This window comes from Ictidomys tridecemlineatus, unplaced genomic scaffold (assembly GCF_052094955.1).
Source record: "Ictidomys tridecemlineatus isolate mIctTri1 unplaced genomic scaffold, mIctTri1.hap1 Scaffold_51, whole genome shotgun sequence".
Classification (NCBI taxonomy): Eukaryota; Metazoa; Chordata; class Mammalia; order Rodentia; family Sciuridae; genus Ictidomys; species Ictidomys tridecemlineatus.
In genome coordinates this window covers 1,448,190-1,474,231 of record NW_027523338.1, presented here as the reverse complement: position 1 = coordinate 1,474,231, position 26,042 = coordinate 1,448,190, and the positions used below count along the sequence as shown (strand labels likewise).

Sequence of the window (26,042 nt, the reverse complement as noted above, 5' to 3'; positions counted from 1 at the left end):
CAACTTGACGACAGATTTTTAAAGATCCACATATGTTCATTCCCTCCCCAAGTTAAACGTCCCCAGTTTCTTCAATTTTTAGCACGTGCTTTTCGGGGGCTATTCATGATTCTGTTCTTTTCCACAAGTCATGCAACCTTAAAATGTGGCATCCAGAAATGAAGCCACCGGAGTGGGGTGATAATGACATGATTCCTTAGGGTAAGGCTTTTTAAAAAGAGTGTCATCCACAATTGGAGAAAGTAACAGGACTGGATTGAGCAGGGAAGGAAAGCCCAGTCCAAGCAGTAGTCCTTTAGAAGGGAGCAGGAGAAGCTTCTCCTCTTCTGTCTGCACTTTTGGGGCAGGTAGGTACCTGGTGTCTCAACACGTTGACAAAAGGGTTTTGCTCTGGGAGGAGCTGGGAGGCCTGACTTTCTCCTTTTTCCTAGTCTCTGCCTATAATCCCCTTTTGCTAGTTCCCTGGCTTCCTCCAGGGCCTTCTAAATCTCTGGTCTTCTCCCAGTTCTGGGGACAGGTGAGCCTCTTTCCTTCTGGAGTCCTTTCATTTGGACTCTTCTGCTGGGCTCTCCTCGCGCTGTCCCCCGCTGGGCTCCGCAGTTGGTTCTTTCCACTCCCTGCCCGCCCCTCTGCATCCTCTGTCCTCTCACTGCTGTCGGCCCAGGGGCTTCCTCTGATGATGTGTTTTACTTGCTTTGGGCGGAAAGCGCCTGCGGTGGAGGAAGGCAAAGTTCACTCCCAGTACCTGCCCCCTGCTCTGGGTCCTACTGAAGTAGGAAACGGTGAAAGAGGGTCCTGTGCTGTTCTGCATGGAAGTGTTGCTTCCGTTCAGCTGTCCCTACACCATGGACTCAGTACCTGCCACTGTGCCTTCTGTCACTGCTTTCCCGGGGGACCCGGAGCTCCTGGGACCCCTGTCGGTGCTCTACGCAGCCCTCATTGCCAAGCTACTGGAGGTGACGGTCCCATTCCCAGGGAGGGACCCCAGCTCTGGCAGGCGGGTGGCTGAGTTCTGGCGGAGTGGGTGCACTGACTGTCGTGGCGACGGAGAAATGGAGTGTGTCGGGCCCAAGGCAAGCAGGACTTGACTGTATTGTTAAGCAAGGCCGGTGAGAGTGTACTTGAGCTTTCCCCACTTGCACTTTTTTTTTTTGACGGAATAGAGGTGACAACCTCATGGTATGTTCCGAAATGCAGCCAACAATCCAAACAGCTAAGGTTAGTACAGGTGTTTTCCCTACGGAGACTGCTGGGGAATTGGGCCCAAATGACAGTTATCTCCTATTACGTGTAGAGGGCGGTGAAAACAGGGAAGAGTAGGCAGGTGTTTACTGCACTGCCTTTGAGCAACCATTTAAAATTAGGCTTTGAATTTTATAGAAGGATGTTAAATTCAGAGAAGTTTAAGCCAGTTTTCAAGAGGTGTCTGAAATTACATGTCACTTATCTGTTTATATAAGAGTGGAATGGAAGTAAGATTTAAAATCTTATATCATCATTGTTTTTATTTGTTGCCATAAAATTAATTAGTTCTTTCATATATTTAAGTTTTTGTCTTAAATGAATTTTTTAAATTATAAAAACCAGGTTATTTAAGAGAAAAGAATGATCCAGAGGGATTCTAGCCAGGTGTTAGACAATGTGATGATATAGGGCCTGTTACAAACTGGAAATGTATGCTCAATTTAAAGTATTTAGATTCGGGCTGGGGTTGTGGTTCAGTGGTAGAGCGCTTGCCTAGCATACATGAGGCACTGGGTTGGATCCTCTGCACCATATAAAAACAAAACAATGTGTCCACCCTAAAACTAAAGATACATAAATAAATATTTTTTAAAAAAGTATTTAGATTCATTATACTTGAAAACACTGCAAGCCAACAAAAAATGTGAGACTGCCAGTATCCTCTCTCTTGAAGAAGCTATTGGAAAATATTGAGGAGGTTGATTTCTGATGAGGAGGTTGGTTTAGAATTGCCATGATTCTTTGTGACTGTTTTGTTATAAATTTAAGGTTTCCCATTTCTTCTAATTTGTCTGTTTCAGCTGTTTACTACATTGCCTGATGATACTCAACCTGGGCCTGATTTTTATGGACTACCATGGAAGCCTGTAGTTTTCACTGTTTTCTTTGGGATTGTATCCTTTGTCATTTTCTTTTGGAGAACTGTTCTTGTTGTGAGTAAATTAACTTTCTTATACCTCAGCACATAAGCACAAGGATTATTTTATATAGTCACTGCCCCCCCCTTTTTTTCTTTTTCAGTTGCTAAAACACAAATTAGTGGTTTAAGTCAAACTAACCTTATAAAATAATTTAGTGTGGGTGCAGTTGGTAGAACTGGTAATTCTTACAGCCATCCTGACCAGTAGTTTCATATGTATCAGAAGTCTTAAAAGTGGGATAAAAGATGGGATAGGTTAGATAAATGTCCTTTTATGTAGCATATATGTCTAGTAATCTATCTTAAAGAAATAACTATGCTTTGAAGATTTTGGTAATGTTTTTCAATGGAACAGTGTATTAGATTGAAGACTTAGCACAACATAATTCATTTAGGGGTTATTGTATGTTCAATTAATGGAATAGTAGGCAGATGTATTTATTTCAAAGCTTTGAGGTACAGAAAATGCTCACAGTTAAATGTGAAGTGGGGAACAAAATCAGAAACTAAGATTTAAATGTTGATGAACTGTATGTTAATATAAACACATATAAACAAGGGGAAATGCTGCAAAGAAATACAGTAAAATGAGAAAAAGGAGATGAGATAATTTTTCCAGTCTTTTATATAAATTTTTCCCAGATTTTATGATTTGATCATATGTTCAGAAAATACCTTTTTATTTGGAAGTATAGATTATGTGTTGTCCAAAAATCCATTAAATGTTTTGTTCATTAAGTCTTTTTTTTTTCCTGAGCAGAATTAGTCTATCTCTGTGTATATGTGTACATACATGTATAAGAGTGTGTGTGTGTGTGTGTGTGTGTGTGTGTGTGTGTGTGTATGCGCTTATACATACTTATGTTTGTACTGTAGGTCATTCTGTTTCATAGTTATTTAACATAATTGGAAGAAAATTATTTTAGGTAAATGGACTTTGCATATGAAAAGCCTAACAGTTAAAGAGGCCAAAAGCATTGGATACAAATCTTTTCAAATCTGATTGTTCTTTTTCTGATTTCTTAATTATATCAAGATAAGTTTCCTCTCCTTGTACAATTGAGTGTAAAATCTCTTAGAAAGTATTCCCTTCTTAAATAGAAGAATCGTTTGCCTGGATTCCTGTGAGGAATTTTCTAATCTCATTGAACTTTTTCTCAGCTAAAAGGAAATAGAAGGATAAAGAGAAGGGAAAAACATGAAAACATTTTATATTTCTCTCTCTTGTTTCTTTCATTTCAAGAACCCTGGTACCTGTTTCTCTTTTCACTAGGTTATGTGGGATCTGGTTCCTAGCTTGTTGCTCCTCAGTTTCAGCATTTGACTTTGGAACTTTAGTCCTTACCTTAGATGACTGCTTTTATGCTACTTCCCATTTTCCTCTGTTGTCATTTTGAGTAAAAGGTTAGCAAGGCTATGACATTAAAGAAATGTTTATTTCTTTCTGTGTTGGAGTTTTCTGAATGCAATTTCCTATTATGAAGATCCCATGGATGATCCATGGACACATCTGAGTATCCCATCACCATTTATAACATTTGAAAGGACAAGTAATATGCTAAGTTACAAAGAAATTTAGTGATGTTTTAAAAAAAATTCTGCTTACGTTTTATTATCAGGTAGTTTATTGCTGTCTTTTGGAAATGATTGTTTTTGTCCTTTCCAGAATATGTTAATTGTCATTTCTCTTGTTGCTTGTGCATTTTCTTCTAGCAGTCTTCCCTTTCAGATTTCTTGCTATATATTTAGTGGTTTGCAGAAATAAGATGATGTAGCCTCTTAGTTTCTAAATTCAGCCAATAGCCAAATTTAAATTGGAGTTCTAAGATGTTTTCTGGTGAGTGAAAGTGGCATATCTTAGTACAAAGATTATGCCTTTAATATTGTTTCCTCAGATTCCTTTTGAATAGTCATTGTTTCTAGACTTTATCCTGGTTATTTAGAATTGTCAAGTAAATGATTTTGAGTACAAACACACACACACACACACACACACACATATTTACTGTGAAATAAGGTGCATATCTTAGTGTTTTTATGTCAGAGGCTATTTATGAAATATCACTACCAATTAAATTTTAAAGGCTTGTTAACCTTTACTTATTTTTAATCCTATAAATTATTATCCTGAACCAGAATGTTATTAAATTCTCACTTGGTTATGATTCTGATTGTTGTTTTAGGAATGCTGTTTCTATTGAGCAGATGTTTGATATCAAATTTAATCTTTTTTCTCTCTTCTAGGTAAAAGATAGAGTATATCAAGGTAAATTTTTAGGTCTCTTAAACTTGTAATAACCCTTTGTATTGGTGTTTGATGTGTGTTTTATGTATGTTAGAAGTAGATACAGTGACTTTTAATGTCTATTATCTTTTTTACCTCCTGAAAATTTTACTGTTCCTAGGTTGCTAGCATGGATAATAGAGTAGATGATGATGGTTCCAACTCTGAGATAGGAGATAAAGAGGAGGAACAAATTGTGGATAGGGAGATGATAAGTTTTAATTTGGGGCAGATTAACTTTGAATATTGATATAATGCAGATGTATTACATTTGAAGAGTATTTCTATGCTAATGATTTAATCATGCATTAAGTAACTGAGTAGATAATTTAAAGAATGGTAATGTGAATCAGTATGTTTTCATTTCTGTTTTTCTTTGCAAAGAATTAAATGATTCCATTTTCTGAAAAGAAAGTGTTTTGAGAAGGGAGGAATATCAAGCTACAACACTTTACTGTATTTCCCATCTGTGAAATAAGCTTAAATTGAAATATCATTTTGGATGGGAGGGGTACCTGGGATTGAACTCTGGGGCACACTACTGAGCCACATCCCCAACCTCCTATATTTAGAGACCAAGTCTCACTTAGTTGCTTAGTGTTTCGCTCTTGCTGAGGCTGGCTTTGAACTTGGGATCCTTCTAGCTCAGCCTCCTGAGCCACTGGGATTACAGGTGTGTACCATTGCGCCCAGCAGAATATCATTGTTCTTATATTTTTCTTAAATTTTAATAATTTTTATACTCTTATTGCTAATAAGCATAGATTGCTTTTTAAAAGCATAATAGCTATGCTAAGAAGTATTTCCTCATAGTACCATATAACATGTCTTTGCTTTTAGTAGATTGAATAATTGAATTTCATTTAGTGATTGTAATAATCTTGTATATTTCCCCCTTTTAGTCAATGAACAGCAAATTTCCAAAAAGGTGAACAATTTCATAAAAGAAAATGAAGAACTAATGCAGAAATTGTCAAATTATGAACAGAAGGTATAATTATTTTTTTGTTTCTTTCTCCCTTGGTTCTAGCTTGAATCATTTCTACCTGTTTTAATTTAAAAATCGTATTTTAAAAATTTTTTTATTATTTCCTACAAATCATCCAAATTCTAAGCAGTCATGTATTAAGTACTGCTTTCTTCTGGAAAGGGTCACTTGTCTGGAAGTAACTTGTATAGTAGCACTATAATTTGTGTATCTTAATTCTGAATGCTTTATTTGCATAGGTGAAGGAATCAAAGAAACAGGTTCAAGAAACCATGAAACAAAAAATGATTCTTTCTGATGAAACAACTAAATACAAGGTAAAAATCCCTTCTTTGGGGGGAATTACATTCTAAACTCAAAAGTAAATGTAATGAGTGAGTAATCTTGACACCTATTTTTTCCAGGATAAAATGAAGCTTCTTGAAAAAGCTAATGAACTTCTGGATGAGAGAGCTAAAAGTCTTCATGTTATGTTAGAATCTGAGAAAGAACAGAAAGCTAAGAATCAGGACTTGGTAAGAGTTTTGCTGCTAAATGTTATTGTAATTTGGCTTTTGAAATATTTTGTAAAATTGGTTAAGTTAAACTTAGTCTGACTGTTAACTAAAGTAAGATTAGGAGCCAAGGAAGTTGAACCCACTTCTGCCCATTTTGTGGAACTTTTAAGTACTGATACAACAAATTATTTTTATGGGCCTAGGAAATATTTTTATTCTCAACCTTGGATAATTTTCATATTGCTTTGCTCTGCCCTTGGAAACATACAGAACAACTAAAAAACTATTGTCCAGTTGAACAATATTTGTTTACTTTTTACTTGAAAGAGTAATGAATTAATCAATTTTCTGTACTTAAAAAAATTTTATTTCATTTTCAATTCATGTTTCATTTTCAATTTCTATAAGTTTCTATAATTACATAAAAGTTGCAAAAGATAGTAGAGAGTGTGTTCTGAAATATCCTACCCCCAAGTAAGCTTGATCACCTAGCTGAGGTAGTATTTATCAGATTTCTCCACTGTAAAAATTCTTTCCAATCCTTTTTATATTGTATTCTTTGGAAGTTACCATGCACAGCCCACAGTTAAAGTATGAAGAGTTACAAGCTCAGGATGCAGCTCATGGTAGAGCACTTGCCTAGCATACATGAGGCCCAGGATTCAATCCCAGGCATTGCAAACAAAGATTGCAGAGTTATATCCACTTCCTTAAGGAGCGGGTATATTTATAATTTTTTTTGATTTCTTCTGTATGTGAGATTAGTCTATTCTTCCTTAAATTTTATCATTTTTTACTTCAGATAAGAAAATTTTAAAAATGATCTTGGGAAATTTTTTTCTCTATCACTAGAAAAAAATTACTAATTTGAACTGGTTTACTTGAAACAGTAATTAATTAGTTAATTTTCTGTGCTTTAAAACATTTTATTTACTTATTGCATTATGATTTTCTATACTTTGACCTTTTTTTTCTGGTTATCTCATAAACAGTAAGGTTGTGGATGCCATGAAATATTTATGACTTCATTTTCCCTCATCTCTTTCAGTTCTTGATTTTTTGCTTAGTCCAAAGCTGGATCCCCTGCATTTACCTGAAATGTAATGGGATGGCTTGACAAAAATTTTGTTGTGTTTATCTTTTTAGTATATATATGTGTGTGTACACACACACACAAACACACACACATATATATATATATATATATATATCAGTATTTCTACTAAAATCCTAATGCATATTTTGTGTTCTGTTTTCACCTGGCAGATAATGGAAAATAAGAAAACTATAGAGAAGCTTAAAGATGTCATTTCAGTGAATACTTCTGAACTTTCAGAGGTAAAGCTGCCAACTCTTGCTAACGGATATTAATACTATATCTTAGTTTTGTTGCAGACCAAAAATTTGAGGTGTGCTAAAATGTGCAAAAAATGAGAACTGTATGATGTGTGGTTTGGGAAAGTATAACTTTGTTTTTTCTTTGGAATTAATTCACTAACTGTAGTGTTTTGCATTAGCTTCACATTGTCCTTAATGAAGCTAAGCTTCGTGAAGAGAAGGTGAAGTTGGAATGCTGTCAGCTTCAGAAAGAAAATACCATGCTTAAGAAGAAAAAAGAGCAGGTAAATAAAATTTGATGTCATACATAATGTAAACTAGAGAAGTGAATATCATTATCTTGTATCTTTTTTGGATCTGTTTCTGAGGTAAGGAATATTCATGTAGGACCTTTTCTAGATATGCAAAGTTTAAACAATGCTCCCCAAATTGAGTGCATATATATGGTCTCCATCTGTTTTGGATTTTTGGATTATTGCTTTTCTTATCAAATGTCAATCAGTTATTAACTTGCATAGCCTCAAAGAAACTTTTTAAACCAGAAAATTAAGTGTTTTATGATCCTCTTTTGAGTAATTACTGATTCACCGGCCAAGGGAAGATTACATGATAAGGAATCTAAATTTAGGAGACAGTCACATGTGCCCAGCCATTCCTGCTGGAGGTAAATTATTTGAATTGGCAGCAATTTTCTGGGGAATGCAATAAACAGGCTCAACTTCCTGATAGCTCTGATGTTCTTACTGCAGCTGTGAGATTTGAGGCCACTCTGCCCTCTTCCTTAACCAAGGTCTCAACCTCCTCGATTGAGGGAGGCCACCGAGGAGTATGGCTCTGTATTTCTTTGTCTAAGTCTTGTAGTCCTGATGTATCCAGTGCAGAAACCCCTCCCTAACCCATAGGAATTCATGTGTTTTGACTTTTCAGTTGCAGCAGGAAGTGAAAGACTGGAGTACATCACACGCTGAGCTCAGTGAACAAATGAAATCATTTGAGAAGTCACAGAAAGATTTACAAGTAACGCTTAGTCTTAAAGATGATACTATTAATGTAAGTTTATACTCCAAATACATGTTTCATCTCATGAATTCTCCTGAAATCTTTGAATTAAAATCGAGAGTCTTCCAACCTTTTGCTTCTTTTCTAGGCTCTAACTAATTACATCACACAGTTGAATCGGTTACAATGTGAATCTGAATCTGAGGATCAAAGTCGAGATGAGTCAGATGAATTAACCAATGGAGAGTTAGCAGGTAAGATCAGTCTCAGGGAGGTTGAATCCTTTTTTGCTTTCCTGTCTTTAATTAAGTATACAGATGCCACTTTTCAGCTGGCTGAATTTCTTCTTAAGCTTCAGGGTTGTAGACACATATCACTGGATCTATAGATATGTCTGTTGCATTGGCAGAGGTGGGTTGCTGGGGTATAATGTAGCAATAGGCATGTGAAGAACACTTGACTTTTTCTATCCCATTGAAAACTAGTAAGTACACTGCAGCTACAATAGTCACATCCTATACCTCTAAGTATTGAACATTGTACAGTAAGAGAAATTTATTTCTTAACTTATGCAGATGATACTTGATTTTGATACTCATCATCTCTATGGCTCTGTGGTTTTAAGTCCACAGTCAGTCTTAAGAGTCCGGAGCTAGTTGGAACCATAAACTAAGGCTGTGAGAACAGAGGCTAGAGACTATCAGAAAGCTAGAGAGGGAGTGTAACAGTGTTTACTGATGAGGAAAATATTTCCAGATGTTTTCTCCCAAGTTGGATATTGCTTACATAGCAAGTATTTCAAACCACACCTGGTAGTAGATTCAGGGAGAAAATAGAGGATTGAATATTTCTAAACAAGACACTTGCCCAGGTGAAGATAGATCTGAGAGAGAAGAAAAGCTTTTATCTTACAAGAATAACATAGATAACATTTTAGTTGTGCAAACTAGAAATTCACCTTTTTTTAAAAAAAAAAACAGACACAGTACTTTTATTTATTTTTATGCTGAGGATCAAACTCAGTGCCTCACACATGCTAGGTGAGCACTCTACCACTGAGCCACAACCCCAGTCTGAAATTCACCTCTTTCTTTTTTTTTTTTTTTAAATCTAAGCTTGCAATTCTCTTAAAAGTCATTAGTCTAATCAGTTTAATTATTTAATTGATTTTTTTTCTTCCGGTGTTTGAACACAATCATTCTTTAGTTTGGGGAAGTTAGGAGAATATAGAGTTAAAAGTAAGGAAAGGAAAAGCTAAAAGTCTTTTGTTTTTTAGGTGATCGGAACGAGAAGATCAAAGATCAAATTAAGCAGATGATGGATGTCTCTCGGGTATAGTTCTTTGTAAGAGTCCCATAGTGCCTGTGAATTCTTCCTGTGCCTCACTTTTAAGAATACCTCTCTTTTCTGCAATTTTTAGACACAAACTACAATATCAGTAGTTGAAGAGGATCTAAAACTTTTACAACTTAAGCAAAGCGCCTTGATGTCCACAATATGTAATCTAGAAGGTGGGTTCTTCTTGAGAAGAAATTGCCATGTTGAAAAGACTTAAAATTTTATTGGAAAGATAAAGAATGGCTTCTTGCTTTCATGCTTCTTACTTTTCTTGGCACTACTCCCTCAAACAAGTTCTTAAGTCCTTGTACACATATAGAGATAAGCTGTTTTATCCTTTACAGACCAAATAAAGAAATTAGAAAGTGACTGCAATTCACTACGGTCTTCTAAAGCTGAACTGGAAGAGGAATGCAAAATTCTTAGGCAGAAAGTGGAGATTTTAAATGAACTCTACCAGCAAAATGAGATGGCACTACAAAAGTAAGATTTTCATTGTTTGTTATTGTTATCACTGTGTGAACTAACAGATAATTTTATCTTTTCTTAAGATTATTTACAATTTTTTCTAGTTGTAATAAGTAGAGATTTGTCTTTTTTCCTTTGTGTTTTGTTTCCTATAAGTTGCATTTTTCTTTCCATCGTCAGTCTTAAGAGTCCTGAGGTAGTTGGAACCATAAACTAAGGCTGTGAGGACATCGTAATCAATTGTCAAATTCATATGAAGGCAGGAAGTGGTAAACTGGTATTAACAGTCACTGATGTGGAAATACCTCTCAAAAGATCTAGGCCCTTTCTATGATCCCACTATTTATTTTAATTACCTTTCATTGTGATCAGTTATGTAATTCTAATGTTTTGAACTTTTATCTCTAACTCTGGACCTTTAAAAATACTGAGTGATTTGGAATGACATGTTTTAGTAGAATAAAAACTTCAAAAAGGAATAATATTTACTTATTGATGGTACAAGTTTTGGACTTGAATATCTCAGATGTTCACACTAAAAATTGAACTGTGGCAAGGACCTTAGGAGTTATGATTACAGAAGTACTTGTTTGTAGTATATATTTATATATTAATCTTCTCAGTGTGGAGCTAGTTATTTTTTGAAAGTTCATTTGAAGTTTTTAATCCACAAAAATACTTGAATTCTCTAAAAATAGGTTTTTTTGTGTCAGATTTTGTTTGTTTGCACCTGAGTTTACTCTTCGGCATATATATATATATATATATATATATATATATATATATATATCTTGTTAAAGCAAAGACAGACCTTCTTATAGACCTATTTTTAGGTATTTTGACTTCTGTTGCCTAATTAATGCATTAAATATTGAAACCTTTCCATTAACTTTTCTAAAATTCTGTGATCTCCAAGCGACCTTTTTAGAATCTCAAATTTTTGTTCAGGCCAGTTCTAAATGCCTGGCCTGTTTCAAAGAAACATTTCTCATTTTATCACTTTTTATTTAAGAGAACACTTGTTTTCTCTGTCCCTACTAGTAATATGAATGACCTAAATGGCAATTAATTTTCTTTGTAATGCAGTTAAATTATAGCACTATTTTCCTCAACTCCTCCAAAATTCATTCAGTCATCATCTGTGGTTTGTACTCTTTTTACTCATCCCCAGGTACTATGTTAGTTCATGCCTGTGTCATCTTTTCTGTTTCTAACCTAGGTCATCTGTCTTCATTCTCCATTATTTATATTTTTATATAATTTATTTCAAATTCTTAGTAATTTTCTCTATAGCTGCTTGAGTGGACTTTCTAAAATATGTCTGTCCATGTCAATATGTGCCTGTGGTTTATGAAGAATTTGCTTTCTATTTGATGACCTGTTCTTTTTTTCTTCCTTGTATCTTTTTAATAGTTTAAATATTTTTAATTATTTTCCTCATCCCCTGTATAAGCTAGATGTAATCATAAATTATAATGGAATTATAATTATATAATTGTAATTATATAATTATAATTATAATTTTATTCATCTTCTCATAATTTAAAGGCCATGGTATATATTCTGGATTTAATAAAAACCTGACATAGATTAATAGGTTTATTATTTTTTTTTATGGGCTTTAAGTAGCTCCCGAATCAGATAACTGTTGTGGCATTGTATGTTAGTACTTCATATACTGTGAACTCCATAAGACATTCATTCAATTTATACACATATTTAAAGTTTCTGTAGTTCTGCATTCTACACTGTTGGTTTCATATTTGAAATTATTTTCATTCTATTTGAACATTGTCCTTTAATGATAGATTTGATTAGTGTATCAAAGTAGTACAAGGATAAACAGAATAGTATTTTATCCACTAAATATTGCTACCTTTATAATCTGTATTAGGTTGACATGAACTTCATGATTAGAGTTAAAACCAGTTTCCATTTTTAAAGGATCTCTCTTTTGGCTACTGAATTTTGACTGTTACTTAGTTTTAGCAATTTAAAAATATCCAATTAATTACCATCTGTTCTAAATTTTTTCTTTAAGGAGTCCATTATTATTGTTGTTTGGTCTTATCCCTCCCCTAGTTCCTGTAGTCATTTCTCTGTTTTTTTTAACAGTTTTATTGGGAATTGCCTAGGTGTAGTTTTCCCCACCCCACCCACTTTTTCCTTTTGCAGTTATGTTGTTTGGGACCATTAAATATTTCTTGAGTCTTTTTTTAAATGTTGATTTTACCTCATTCTCTCTTCTGATTATAATAATGCATATTAGAATTTGATTTCCCCTGCCTCCTACATTCTGGATTTACTTCTTCTGGATATTTTCTTCTGACCTGTCTTAAAAGCGCTAGGATTTATTTTACTTCCCAAATCTGCTGCTAAAATCATTCATTGAGTTTAGGATTTTAAAAAGTTCAGGGTTTAAAATATTATTTTAGTTGTAGATGGACATAATATTTTATTTTATTTTTTATAGAATTTTTTTAAGAGAGAGAGAAAGAGAGAATTTTAATATTTATTTTTTAGTTTTTAGCGGACACAACATCTTTGTTTGTATGTGGTCCTGAGGATTGAACCCGGGCTGCACACATGCCAGGCGAGCGCACTACCGCTTGAGCCACATCCCCAGCCCGACACAATATTTTATTTATTTTATGTGGTGTTGAGGACTGATCCCAGTGCCCCACACATGTGGGGCACGTGCTTCACCACTGAGCCACAACCCCAGTCCTATTTCAGTACTACAGCTCAAACCCAGGACCTTGAGCCATGTGCTCTACTATTGAGCTACCTCCCCAGACTCCTTGCTCTTTCTCATAAGGGACTAGTGTCTTACTGCTTTCCAAGCTATCTTTAATCTCATCATTCTGCCTCTGCCTCCTGAGTATCTTCGATTGTAGGTAGGTCACCACACTCAACTATTTCTTGGTTTTATAGTTTCTAATCCTTTGACAAAATTCATAATCTTTTTTTTTCCTCTTTTGTGGTGCTGGGGTTTGAACTCAGAGCCTTGTGCATGCAAGGCAGCACTCTAACAACTAAACTATATTCCCAAACCTGAAATTCATAATCTTGACTTTACTTTTTTGAGTATATAAAGCACAGTGATTTTAAAACATGTGCGGATAACCCCATTAGGTGGTTTCCTTTTCTGTGGGATTTTTTTCTCACAGAATTTTGTCTTATGGAGTGCCTGATCAATTTTGATTGGCTAACATTGTTGTGATAATTATAGATAAAATTTGAGGACTAAGATGAAGTTATCTTTTTATAGAAAAGTGTTGAGGTTACTTGAGTAAGATTGTCTGTCACTTTAAACTTAGTCAGCAATTAAGATAATTCAAAAATGACTTGTCTTTTCAATGTTTCAGTATTGTTCCTTTTGGATTTTTTGCCTGTTCATCACTTAAGTGTGCAGTACTTTCTAATCTAAACTCAAAGGCTAGGGCTTTTATTAAGGGTCCCTTTATTTGTAGCCCCAAACACTTGTTTTTTTCTCTAAGCCCAGGAATTTGATGAAGGCTTAGTTCAGACTCATTATATCTTTGTGTTATCTTCAATATGTGGGTAAACCTAGGAGAAAAGTACCTTAAAGTGCCAGCCTTACTTGTAATTCTGAGATTCCTTTTTCTAATGGGTCTTGGCCACATACATATATCTTCACTGCCTTTTTAGCTTGGATCCTTTCAAACACAATTTTATATTCTTATAAAGATGTTTTGATTGTTCTTAGTGCTCTCAGACTAACTCTTTGATAATTGGAAACAAAATTCTCTCTGTCCTTCAAGATTCAGTTTTCTCCATATTCCTTCTTAAGCCAGTGGGGAAAATTATTATATTCCTTTAGGTGTCATTTATACCTGAAACAGTGAGCTCTTTTATTCTTTAGCATCTTACAAGGTAACTAGTATATTATAGCCACTCATAAAATACTTGCTGAAGAATTAAATGAGAAGCTATATAAGAATATATAATCCCCTTTTTCTATTTGGTATCAATAATCCTTTTTTAATATAGTTCTTCTGATTTATGGAAAATTAAGTTTCAATTTAATTATCTTTTGAATTGGAACTCTGGCTAAAGTAATACAAGGATAGCAGAAAATAGTATTTTTTAAATCATTAAATGTGGCTACCTTTGTCTCAGTAGATGAACATCTTGAGTTTCATGATCAGAGTTAAAACTTGTCAGTAGATAATACTCTGATCGTGGGTCAGTTTGGCTTCTTTTCAGACATTATCAAAACTCAGATTTGTCTTTTTGCTTAACTGCAATTCTTTTGAAATAGATATCTAAAGTGTGAAAAATGTTCTGTCGTTAATTGCATAGCTAAAAAGACATATTCTAGAAGATTTTTTCTTTGACTGACTATATCTTTATTATGGTACCAGTCTTGGATTGAGAAAAGAGTTCCTCCATGACAAAGATATACTTAGTGTCCTACCCATGGCAGAAACGAGAAAAGAATTATCCCCTGCTTTATCCTAATATGTTTAATTATGTTAGGTTGATCAGTCCTGATCTTCTACATTGAAGTAAAGTGAGTTTTTATTATCTTACACACAGGATACTTGCCCTTGGGGCACATGTTGTTTTCACATTTATTTTATTTACTGGTAAGTAGAGAATTAAGAGGAGAAGTTAGAAAATGTAAGTGATTTGCCAGAGTTTGATTTACGAAATTGCAGGTTTGAATTTCTATTTTATGTGCCTAAGCATTTTATAGAATTGTGGGAAGTGATATTTACAAAGAGAAACTTTTTATTTGATAACTGGCTTTATTTTAGGAAACTAAGCCACGAAGAATATGAGAGACTAGAAAAAGAGCAGCGGCTGTCAGCTGCAGATGAAACGGTGGTTTCCGCTGTACAGGAAGTTAAAAATTACAAGTGAGTTCAGTTTCTAAAGGAGGGTGTCAATGTCTAATGATCTAGTGTTAGCTTTCTTTTTTAATCTTTTTTTACATTATGTAGATAGAAGAAAATAGCATGGAAGTATAAATAACGAGAGGATATGAATACATTCAATTCACACAGGAGAAAAAATAAATTTCAACTTTACAAATGAAAAATGTTAACAAAAAATTTACTTACACCCAGTGGGAAAGACCATAGGGAACTTGGTCAATGCAAACAATTCTGGGGGTTTTGATTGTTGTAGTAATTCTTTAAGAAATCAGTTTGCTGTGTGATGTATCAAGACCCACAAAAGTGTGGCATTTGATAGACCTTGGAAATCTTCTATGGATATAATTTGAAAAAAATAAAAAATGTTTTAAGGAGGAAGATATTTCTAGCACAATTACTTGAGAACACACTGATGAACAGTTACAGAAATTATAATTTATCATTCAGAATCTTTAGCAATTAAATGATAAAGAAGTTATTAGTATTAGTTTCTTATTTTATTTATTTATTTATTTTTGGTGCTTTACTACTAAGCTACATCCTTAGACCTTTTTTTTCCCTTGAGACAGGGTCTCAGTTGCATAGGTTCCCACTTAATTGCTGAGACTGACCTCGAACTTGTGATCCTCCTGCCTCAGCTTCCCAATCATTGGGATTACTGGCATGTGGCATTGCACCTGGTCTGTAGTATTAGTTTTGATCACACTGGATTCATATAACTATAGAAATGTTTTTCTTATGTATGATAAAGTCTTTAAAAGTATAGCTGATGGAATAAAGGGAAAATGGTCAGAATGTTTCAAATGTTATTCAATTGTTGTAATTCTTAGGCGGAGAATTGAAGAACTGGAAGAAGAACTACAGAAAACCGAGCGCTCATTTAAAAACCAGGTAGTAATTAATACTGTCCTGTAGTTGCAGAATTCTTTGTATCTAATACAGACAATTATAGGCTATTATAATGAGTCCCTAAAAACATATTTTTTTAATGTGTTGTCTTTTTCAGATTGCTGTGCAGGAGAAGAAAGCTCATGATAATTGGGTAAGATTTTTTTCCCCCTTTTCTTTATTTTGTGCATAGCCTACCGCAACTGAATTTGAATATTTTCTCTTTAATAGCTCAAAGCTCGTTCTGCAGAAAGAGCTATAGCTGAAGAGAAAAGGGAAGCTGCTAATTTGAGACAGAAGTATGTGATTTTGGTATCTTACTATATGTTTTATAGTGTTTTAAGGTTATGCTAGATATTATCTATGAAGGAATAGATTGCTGTTTCATAATTCAGCCCATTCTTTCTCAATATTCAAGACTATTGGAAATGACCCAAAAGATGGCAATGCAGCAAGATGAACCCATGATTGTAAAACCTATGCCGGGAAGACCAAATTTACAAAATCCTCCTCTGAGAGGTAGGGGGCACTTTGTAAAAGGAGCTATTTTATTTCTTGGTGCAGAATGTATGTAAATTACTTTTTATTTCTGTGTGTAATGATTATGAAATAATCTGAATGATTTGCTAAAGCAGGAGGTGAGGGTTGGTGTCAGGGAGAAGGCTACCTTAAAGTAGTAACACGGCATTGTTGTCTTTAGGTCCACTGAACCATAATGGCTCTTTTGGTCCATCCCCCGTGAGTGGTAGAGAATGTTCCCCTCCACTGACAGCAGAGCCAGCTGGAAGACCTCCTTCTGCTACTCTTAATCAAAAAGATATGCCCAGAAACGGATTTGGTGAGCATTCACATGTTGCTTTATAGTAAACTGCTTCAAGGTTTTGTTTTTTTTTCCCTTTTGAATATTCTAATAAAAACATAGAATTTGGGCCTGTACAATACATAGAAGATAATTTCTTACGTTATCTTAGTGAATGTTTTCTGTAAAATCTGTTCTAGAATAGAAAACATTTTTTTTTCCCCTGGAGGTCCCTGTATTGTTTTTTTCTTTTAAATTTTACACTGTGAAGTGTAAACCTTTATCTTTAAATTAAATCTCTATGGTGTTCCTTTCCAAAATATTATAAAAGTAGCCTTAAACTTTATGTAGCATACATATTTCCAACATGAAATACTGAGTCTTATTTCCAATTTTAAGTAGGACTGTAGTCTTGGTAAGATTGGAAGTCAGGTTATACAGACTAAAGAAAAAACAGCCTACACATACTTCAAGTCTATAGCTTAAAGTTTAGGACCAGTACTTATTAATCTGCTGTTCTATCAACCCAAGGCAGTTCTTTATTTTACTTAAGTCTCTTCATAAATTGTGATTTACGTATTGGGCAACCCATTTTTTTTAAAAAAATATTTTTAATTGTAGATGGACATGATATCTTTATTTATTTTTTAAATGTGTGCTGAGAATCAAACCCAGTGCCTCACACATGCTAGGCAAACACTCTACAACTGAGCTATGACCCCAACCTCTGGGCAACCCATTTTTAATGTTGCTTTCCAGTTATTGTTGAACCCTGACCTGTCCACCAGTGGTTTATTTCTTCTGAAAAATACATACAAGGGCTCTGATCTTTCTTTCCCAAGGGTCAATGGATGGACCTTTACCTCGTACTGGTCTTCTGAGGCATCTGGGAAACCCGTTGCCTCTGGTAAAGGGACCAAGTAATTTCAAAGAATCTGTAATTATGGATGGAGGATTTTTATTCTTTTCATGTTAGAATAAGTCTGAATCCATTCTTTGATCTCTAACAGACCCAGGATGTGGTCCAGCTCACATGAACAGCAGCTCCAGAAGTTCTTCTCCAGCTAAGGTGACAAATGAGGGCAAGGTAAGTTCTGTAGTTACTGTGAATCATGTGGTCATGCAGGAACATGTAGCTTTCCTACAGTACTTTCTCTTTGCTTTATCCTTCTTTGTGTTCTATTTGTACTATCCCATTTGTTTTATTAAAAAGCAAACTGTTCCCCAAGAACCTGAGACCCCCTCAGTCTCCACCATTACTTCTTTGACTGAGCATCCAGTTGGAGTAAGTACTTAGAGGTTGAGAACTGAATTGGGTTTTATTCTGTGCATTTCTGGGAAGGATATTCAGAGCATGACACTGATCTTGTTTGCTTTAAACTGCATGCAATATTGAGCTTACTTTTCTCCTTAACTTGGGAATGTTGCTTAAGTGTGTACAACTGTAATGAACTACAGAATGTAAAAAGTTATCACTCTAACTTTATATGGTGTTTTGTGTTGAATCTTCTAAGGCAAAGTAAATTCATTATAAATTATATAATTCATCATTTTTATTTTTGTTTGGAAGAATGTTATTTAAGAATTCCTCTATTTGTGCAAACCCTATTTTGAGTGATTTGAATTAGATTGGTATCAGATTTTCTGAAAGTGAAATACTGTTTCAGTGAAACAATGATAATCTGAAATGACCTCTTGAGCCAGTCCCAAGCAATGGTCTCATTTGTTCACATAAGTGTATTCTCTTGTAACTGTGTTGCTATTATATCTGGTAGGTCTTCTGCAGCTCTATAATAAAATAAATTTTTGTTTAGTTTCAAACCCACTACTCATAGGAAATGATAAATCAATATCTCAAATGGTGTACAGTAAATGAAAGTAAATATTAAAGCCTTTTCTTCCTAATTTGTGTATATAGCACTGTGATGGAAAATACTTCTCAAGTTCCAGTGTATATATATATTCTAGGAATATACATCTCTGGAGAAATCTAAGGGCAGCTTAGATAAGACCCCAAACCCCTTTGTAGTAGAAGATTTAAAAGAGAGCAAAGACCCATTGTTAGAGAGGAGTAGAGGTGGGAAAAGCATGGCTTGGAGGCAAACCTGGGATTGAGTTTTTTTAATATGCAGTGTGGCCTTCAACAAATTATGATATTCCATTTGCTTTTGTTCCCTCTTATTTAAAACAAGACAGTCTACTTAAAGATCTCAGAGGTTGAATAATATATGAAAGACTTACCGAAGATACTCTGAATAGTAGCTATTATTACATGGGTAGAGAATGGATTTTTCATTTTATTCTGTTCATTCTTAATATGGAAGTAATGAGCTATTGTGATGAAAGGGAAGTGATGGGGAGGGGGGGAGTCCCTTTGAAATAGATTGTAGTGAATACAGCATGACATACTGGTCAGAAATCACCTCTGTTAACAACCTCTGCCAGTCCTCTTGCCTTTCCCTTTCCTGTGCAGATATAATCAGTAACAAACTGGTCCCTCTTGTGGCATCCTTCCAACTTCTGTACGCTGTCAGTGGGAATACACAGGAGGGGTGGGTAGAGTTTTGTTGCACTGATGGTGTTCTCTGGACAGGTGCCTGTTTTGGGTTTTAGCTTTTATCGGTGTTGGTACTTTGTCTTAATACATAGGAATTTTAAAACTTTTAACTTCTTTCAAATCTTAAATTGCAGGTGCATATGGCTATGAAAGGGCCCCCTCCTTTCTCAGGGGTACCCTTCATGGGCCCCCCCATGGGACCCCCAATGGGATGGCCTCCACCACCTCCCATTCGGTATGGACTGCCACTTCAGCTTGGTGGGCCTTTTGGGCCTCGGCCAATTCCTCCACCATTTGGTATGATGATCTGAATAGTAGTGATTGACTTATAAATCACATTCATCTTCCACTTCTATTGCTTGCTAAAACAGTTGGTTGCTATCTCAGGTCTTAACAATGAAAGGATAAAGCTGAGTACATTTTAACTTTTCCTCCAGTTTTCTGGGACATATGGGACACTACATAATCTTATACTGAGATAGGCAATAGCTATCTCTCATAGACAAGGATAAGGGGCTATATACAGAAAAGCCAGAAATATTACTTCTGCAGATGTTTGTTGAAAATCTGTTGATATGCACTGCAATAGATGGAAAGGTGGATGAGACTCATGCCATAACTTAAAATTTTGTCACAGATATGAAAATCCTACAACATAAAGTTTGTAATCACCCATAATGGAAGCATAAGCAGTAGGTTATAGAATATAGAAAAGGAAAAGTCAAACCCTCCTTACCTTGAGAAAAGTCAGAGGGAAGTGTTAAAGAGGAGGATTTAACAGTGACCTAATAAATGTTGCTGATTTAATTAGGTGGCTGTGGAAGGCCTTTTCCTGGAGGGCCTGCACCTTGATTCTGATGGCATGTGTAAAGTCCATGCTGAAATACTTCATGAATTTTTAATGGATAGAGTAATAAATAGTGGGATTTCCTTTTATCAAAATTTCTTTGATGTAGTAAAGTTCTTATTTCATAATCTATCATCTTTTCATGGTAATATAGTACTTACAAATATAAATGGAGCTCTTGTGAGATAGAAATAATTCTGCAATTATATAGTAGGGAAAGAAAAACGACAAGCCTGGAGCTAGGTAGAGCCATATTTAAATCCTTAATATGTTGCTTCATGGCTGGTTGGCCAAAGTCTATAACCTAAACTTGTTCCATTTCAGTTTGCCTCATCTGGCAAGTCATGATGTTCACCAGTTGATGTTCTAGGCTTGAGAGAAATTAAAGACTATAATATCAACATACTTGAAATCACCCTAGTTCAGAAATTTCTGGGTATTTACATAACTTCCTTTTTATTTTCCAGGTCCTGGTATTCGTCCACCAATAGGCTTCAGAGAATATGCACCAGGTGTTTCACCTGGAAAACGGGATTTGCCTTTTGACCCTCGTGATTTTTTTCCAGGACCTGCACCAGCACCATTTAGACCTTTAGGCTCATTTGGCCCAAGAGAGTACTTCATTTCTGGTGCCCCATTACCACCTCCAACTCATGGTCCCCAAGACTATGGGCCACCACCTGCTGCAAAAGACTTAATGCCTTCAGGCTTTAAAGATGAACCTCCACCTAATTCTCAAGAGTAGTGAGGGCTGTTCACAGGCCTTAAAACAGAGCCCATAAAATTAACCTCTGACACTTAGAGTTAAAGGATTATTGGCTTCAAAATATAAAAGTTTATTTTAAATGGTTTGTTTTCAGAATGAAGCTGCCTTGGCGCAGTATACATTTTGAGCCAAAATATTTTTCCCCTAAATATCCCCCACTTAAGCTAGAGTATCCTTCCAATTTAAAAATGTGCAATAAGGAATACCTTTGTTTTAGTTAATGTAGCATATACAATTGCTAAATGATTTAGAATGTCATAATTATGGACATTTCCTGTGGAAATGCTTTAAGAACATGTATTTCCATTATCCTATTTTTAGTGTATTCCAGTTGATAACAGAGAAATGGTGTTTTATAAGCTTAATTTTTTTTCTCTTTCAATATCTGGTCGCAGAGACTGTTGGGCTAAAAATGTTTACTCAAAGATCATAAACTTCATTTTCCTTCTTGCTGAAGTTCTTTGTTGTAATAGTTCATAAAAAATTGTTTATTAATATTTCCCAAGTGTCTGTTGATTCATTGGATCGTCATGAGACTTTGTGCCATTGGGGAAGCATGTAAACGCACTCTCAGAACTGAAGATGGTGACTTGGCAGCATATTCCCTGTTGCTCACTGTTAAGGAGGCTGGACCTTGGTCAACTGTGGACTTCTACAGAGGATTTCTTTTACTTGTGAGAAGTCTTGTGGCTCTATTTTTGTAGCACATTCATGTACTTTTTTCTAACCACTGTCCATGTGAGAATGCTTTTCTGAGAATGAGTTTACATTAGTAGCAAGAGCTACTGCTTTTGCCATTATTGCATTATAACAGTAAAATATAAGGTGGTATGTTGTGTCTATAAAAAATAAGGAAATTTCTTTTTAAAAATGTACACAACACACTCTTCTCTTTCCCATACCTTCCCACTGATTTTCAAGGAATATGATAAAAAAATTAGAAAAGTATAATCCTCTAAGAATGAATGAAACTCTAAGGCTTATAATGTCTTTACTCAGCAACTACGGGCTGAATTAAATTCTTTTTTTTGATAGATACTCAAATATACAAGTCCTGAATCTGTAACTACTGTCTTTAAAACAATGTTTCTAAGAACTAGCTCTCCAGAACTGTAATTTTAATTACGGCAATTTTAACAATACATTTTTAGAGGTTTAAGATTTGAATAAAATTATAAAAGCCTGATACTTTTGTTTACTGCTAGACCATATTCTTCCATTCTTTTAAATTCTAGAAAGTAATAGGATTGTTGAAACCTAGAACATAACATATCATTGTTTTTTTTATGTCCCCTAAGTATTCTCGAAATAGGGGCAAAAGCTTCAGTGTGAAACAAAATCTCTGTGAAACAAAATCTCTAAACTACTGAAGATAACTCAGAATCAAAATGAATTCTTCCTAAAGGACTCAAATTCTATCTACATAACCTCCATTTAGTATTAGAAGCAGCAGCTGTGTGTAAGAGGAAAACCATATAATAGCTTATGCCATTTTTAACCATGTAAAATAAAATTTAAGTCACAAACACATTTTGAATGTATCTTTCAACCTCTACAGGACACAAGGCAATGCTGAAGTTACTATAACTTCTAATTTTAAAATAGCATTTAAATAAAGGTGATGTCAGCTAGGAAGATAGATTTTCAAGAAAAGGCAGATTTATTATTTTATTCAAAGCAACAGTAGTTTTCCCTCTAAAGCCTTTTTTGTATTTATTCTATTAGTAAGTTATAATGCGTTCTACGTAGTTTATCTGAGCAGTTCTGAACCCACCCATAGTTGCCTCTTCTTACATCCATCTAATTGATTGTACCACTTCTGTAGCAAAGCCCAAGGTAGCTGCCCATATACAGGTGTAGAGAATACTGTCCCTTGATTCAATTATACTTTTGTATCTCAAAAGTTTTAGAAGTCCTCTCCAGCAAATTGTGTTTGAATTTAGTTACTAAAATCATTTCATTTGTGAAGCAGTAGTGTTTCAACCTGAAAGTATTATTGCTATAGTTGTAATTATTGTCCAGTAACTCATCCCCTCCCACACTAAAAAGTAAATTTAAACAACTAATTTGTGAGATACAGATTGCTTTGTGTTAACTGCTTCAAGATAAAATCACCTTTTTTTGGGGGGGGGAGGTTTGGTCATTCAGGTCTGAATTAAAGCTAAGCTGATGACAATGTTCAATTTAAGTTTGTTTAATGCTGATGAAAGACATTCATACAAAGCATCCTCTTTTTTTTCATATAACCCCATTCTTTGGTGGAAGCTGGGGTTGTGGCTCAGTGGTAGAGTACTTGCCTAGCACAGGCAAGGCCCTGGTTTTAATCCTCAGCACCACATAAATAAATAGAGGTTAAAAAAAAGCATTCTTATGTGAAGGATGCTAAATGTTTCTTCATATAAATTATCACTTTGAGGGGCTGGGGTTGCATGTGAGGCACTGGGTTTGATCCTCAGCACCACATATAAATATAAAGGTACTGTGTCCATCTACAACCAAAAAAAAAAAAAGGTTTGTTTTTTTTAAATTATCACTTTGATATACATGTTTTATAGTATGAGAGAACATAAAGAACAATCTATCAGTTTTGCTACATTTTAATAGCAGATTTTAAGGGAGCAATATCAAACAAAAAGGTACTGAGTACTCCACAGGGTACAGAGTGCTGCCAAGCACCTTGGAAAGTTTACATGACATGGAGAAGATGAGGCCCTTCTCTTGAGAAATTTACAGTCTGAAAATTTTGACTACTCAGAGTTTCAGTTGAGTGAACATTTTATTAAGGCAAATTCTTCATTTCCTAGAACTACTGTAGACTGAACTATTTTTGCACTTGTGAAATTAACCCAATCCAGATGAAAGAAAAGACTAAATTTGGTTGATAATTCTTTCAGGCTCATATAGTTTTATGAGTCTAGTAAACAAAACTGACCTAAAAGACAACTGAAAAATTAAAGACTAGTTCTCTTGAAGTGCAAGGGCTAAAACAACTGTTATTTGTTTTAAAAAGCAAACGGATGGTATGATTAGGGTTTACACTAGTTTAAAAATAGGCCAAGTATTGCATTCCCTTCATGCATTGTTCATTTAAAATAGTAAATATTAAAATACGTGGGTTCTACATGTAACCCACAAAAAAGCTCCTCACAAATCTTTATGTTCTGTGTATCAAATATACACCTTGTGTACTATGAAAGTTTTATTTATGTCTCATCAAGTTAAAAGTAATGTAAATAGTGAAATTATAATAGGCTAATGACCTGCATATTTTCATATGAATGTCAATATATCTAAATAGGAAATAAATGGCAGTCATATCTACCTATATTAAAAAAATAAAATATCTTTCCAGATTTTGCATAAAGACAAGGTATGCAGGTTTTAAGGTTTCACAATCAGTTGTCAGAAAAACAGCAGTTGTTCCTAAAGTATCTCATTAGCATCTGACTCAATTATTTTTAGATGACATGATTTAGAAGACGTAAACCCACCCCAAAATTTGTAATTATTCTGAGAGAGATGGTTTTAATGTTAACCCTAGAATCATTAATGTTAACCCTAGAAACAATAGCAATGTGATGTAGAACAACTAATCAACATGACTAAAAATATGCTCACTTTCAGAAAAACAATCTGGTCATCTGGAAAAAAAATCACAGCTACAATCTGGGGAACACTCCCATATAGGATATTGATCTGATCAAGGCATACTATTTCTAAGTAGAACCAGGGTAAATTTAGGCCAGCTCTAAGGAACAGCCTATAAGACAGACCATAACTGATCCAATTTCCTTTCAAAGCAATCTGGTACTATCCTACCCACTTCAATTCAAAAGTTTGAAGTTAATTCAAATCAAAAGACCATATTGGAGCAAAAGTGAGCAAATGTGTAAACTCTAGCACATTCTTATTGCTGTATTAAGTTTGAAGATGAGCATACCTACCACAGGAGTATTGTTCCAGGAAGCAGGGTAGGAAGAGTGGTAAATTAGGAAACAGACTATTAATTGCACAATTAATAGAAAAGTAAAAACAAGTTTCAAAATCTACAATAAACCTGTATCCAAAGGAGTCATAACAATGAGGTGCTGGACTTTAGTTCTGTGGTACAGCTTTGCAATGGACTCACTGGCCTATAGGTACAGCTCACTTCCTGCCTCCTGAAGGATGAATATGCTACACAGAGCTATGATGGTTTCTACTGAGTGGTAAAATTCACAGAAATTAGACATTACTCATGTCAGAATCATTCCTTGTGCAAAGTTTGATGTAGATGAAGATAAAGTGGTTTCTTGGTCAATAACTGCAATTTCTTTCTTTTAAAGTCAGTGGGTTTCTTGTATCTGTAACCACAATAGATTTAAAATACTCTGATGATTGATCTACTCCAATGTTACATTCTCGATAAGAGGGACTAAAAAGAAACATGAACTAGTAACCATTAGAACAGTATGAATCCTATATGTATATCACTTACAGTTCTATTACAGTTGGCCCAGGTTTAATCTCATCCATCTCCATGAAAGCAAAACACTTGGTGCTGGTAAACCTTTTTTTTAAGCTTGTAGTGTTTGAATTCAAAGAAGATAGCTGCACCTAAGGAATTAAAACAAACAACATAAGCCAGAGACCACACATTTCTTATGTGTCACCAGAAGCCTATGATTTTACAAAGTAAAGTGTCAAACAGTCTGATGACACAACTGTTGATAACTCACTGTGGCTGTCACTCCAAGCTCTGGTACTAGCATGTCTGAGTGACATTTCTCCATATCATTTAATTCTATAAAGTACAACAAAATTGTATAGCAAGAATGTAAGTTATGTACACAGGTAGAATCATAAACTACCAAAGAATATAAAATATTAAATACCACAAGAAAAACAGAAGTTACTTAAGTATCAGCAGTACCTATAGAAATGGTTTCAATAAGCACCTATATTAGATAGAATAGAAATTTAAAAGAGTTCATTTAAAAAAATTCTACCTTATAATATCATTTCTCTCCCTCCTGAAACAACCACGCCCAGATTGTCCTTTCCATATTCTTACAAACTAACTGCCAGTTATAGTATCTTTTTACCCAATGCATCTTATTGAAAGAAAAAAAAATAATTTAACTGTTAGAAAGTAATCATTAGGTTCCTAAAAGGACTTAAGGTATTTATTAGGGAACCTGCTTCCTTAACTCTGTATTATGAGAA

The 26,042-nt window shown here is 34.7% G+C and overlaps 1 protein-coding gene and 1 long non-coding RNA gene across 6 annotated transcripts in view; one reads left to right on the top strand and one right to left on the bottom strand.

Moving 5' to 3' along the window:
• Positions 1 to 26,042, bottom strand: part of LOC144373843 (uncharacterized) — an 84,706-nt gene that overhangs the window by 23,185 nt on the left and 35,479 nt on the right. For 4 of the 5 annotated variants that reach the window (XR_013433383.1, XR_013433382.1, XR_013433386.1 and 1 more), the window contains one exon: positions 25,315 to 25,433. This is a non-coding gene — a long non-coding RNA (uncharacterized LOC144373843). Of the gene's footprint in view, positions 1 to 23,633; positions 25,181 to 25,314; positions 25,434 to 26,042 lie in introns of those variants that run through there. The other variant, XR_013433385.1, reaches the window with a different exon arrangement.
• On the top strand, positions 812 to 21,334 carry LOC144373845 (transport and Golgi organization protein 1 homolog). Its single transcript, XM_078036805.1, has 22 exons — positions 812 to 956; positions 2,046 to 2,177; positions 4,409 to 4,430; positions 5,351 to 5,439; positions 5,676 to 5,753; positions 5,841 to 5,951; positions 7,200 to 7,271; positions 7,451 to 7,555; positions 8,148 to 8,321; positions 8,419 to 8,524; positions 9,547 to 9,602; positions 9,691 to 9,781; positions 9,953 to 10,091; positions 14,861 to 14,962; positions 15,811 to 15,871; positions 15,987 to 16,022; positions 16,100 to 16,167; positions 16,287 to 16,387; positions 16,569 to 16,706; positions 17,678 to 17,754; positions 19,359 to 19,521; positions 20,539 to 21,334. Exons 1-22 carry the CDS (start codon positions 846 to 848, stop codon positions 20,814 to 20,816), a joined length of 2,310 nt encoding a protein of 769 aa, XP_077892931.1. The 5' UTR covers positions 812 to 845; the 3' UTR covers positions 20,817 to 21,334.

Bases quoted from the DNA above. Each gene is read 5' to 3' on its own strand.
- LOC144373845 (XM_078036805.1), top strand. From the start codon at position 846: ATGGACTCAGTACCTGCCACTGTGCCTTCTGTCACTGCTTTCCCGGGG. The intron at 7,556-8,147 runs GTAAATAAAATT...TGATGTATCCAG, and splicing joins TTAAGAAGAAAAAAGAGCAG to TGCAGAAACCCCTCCCTAAC. The intron at 17,755-19,358 runs GTAAGTTCTGTA...CTTAAATTGCAG, and splicing joins AGGTGACAAATGAGGGCAAG to GTGCATATGGCTATGAAAGG.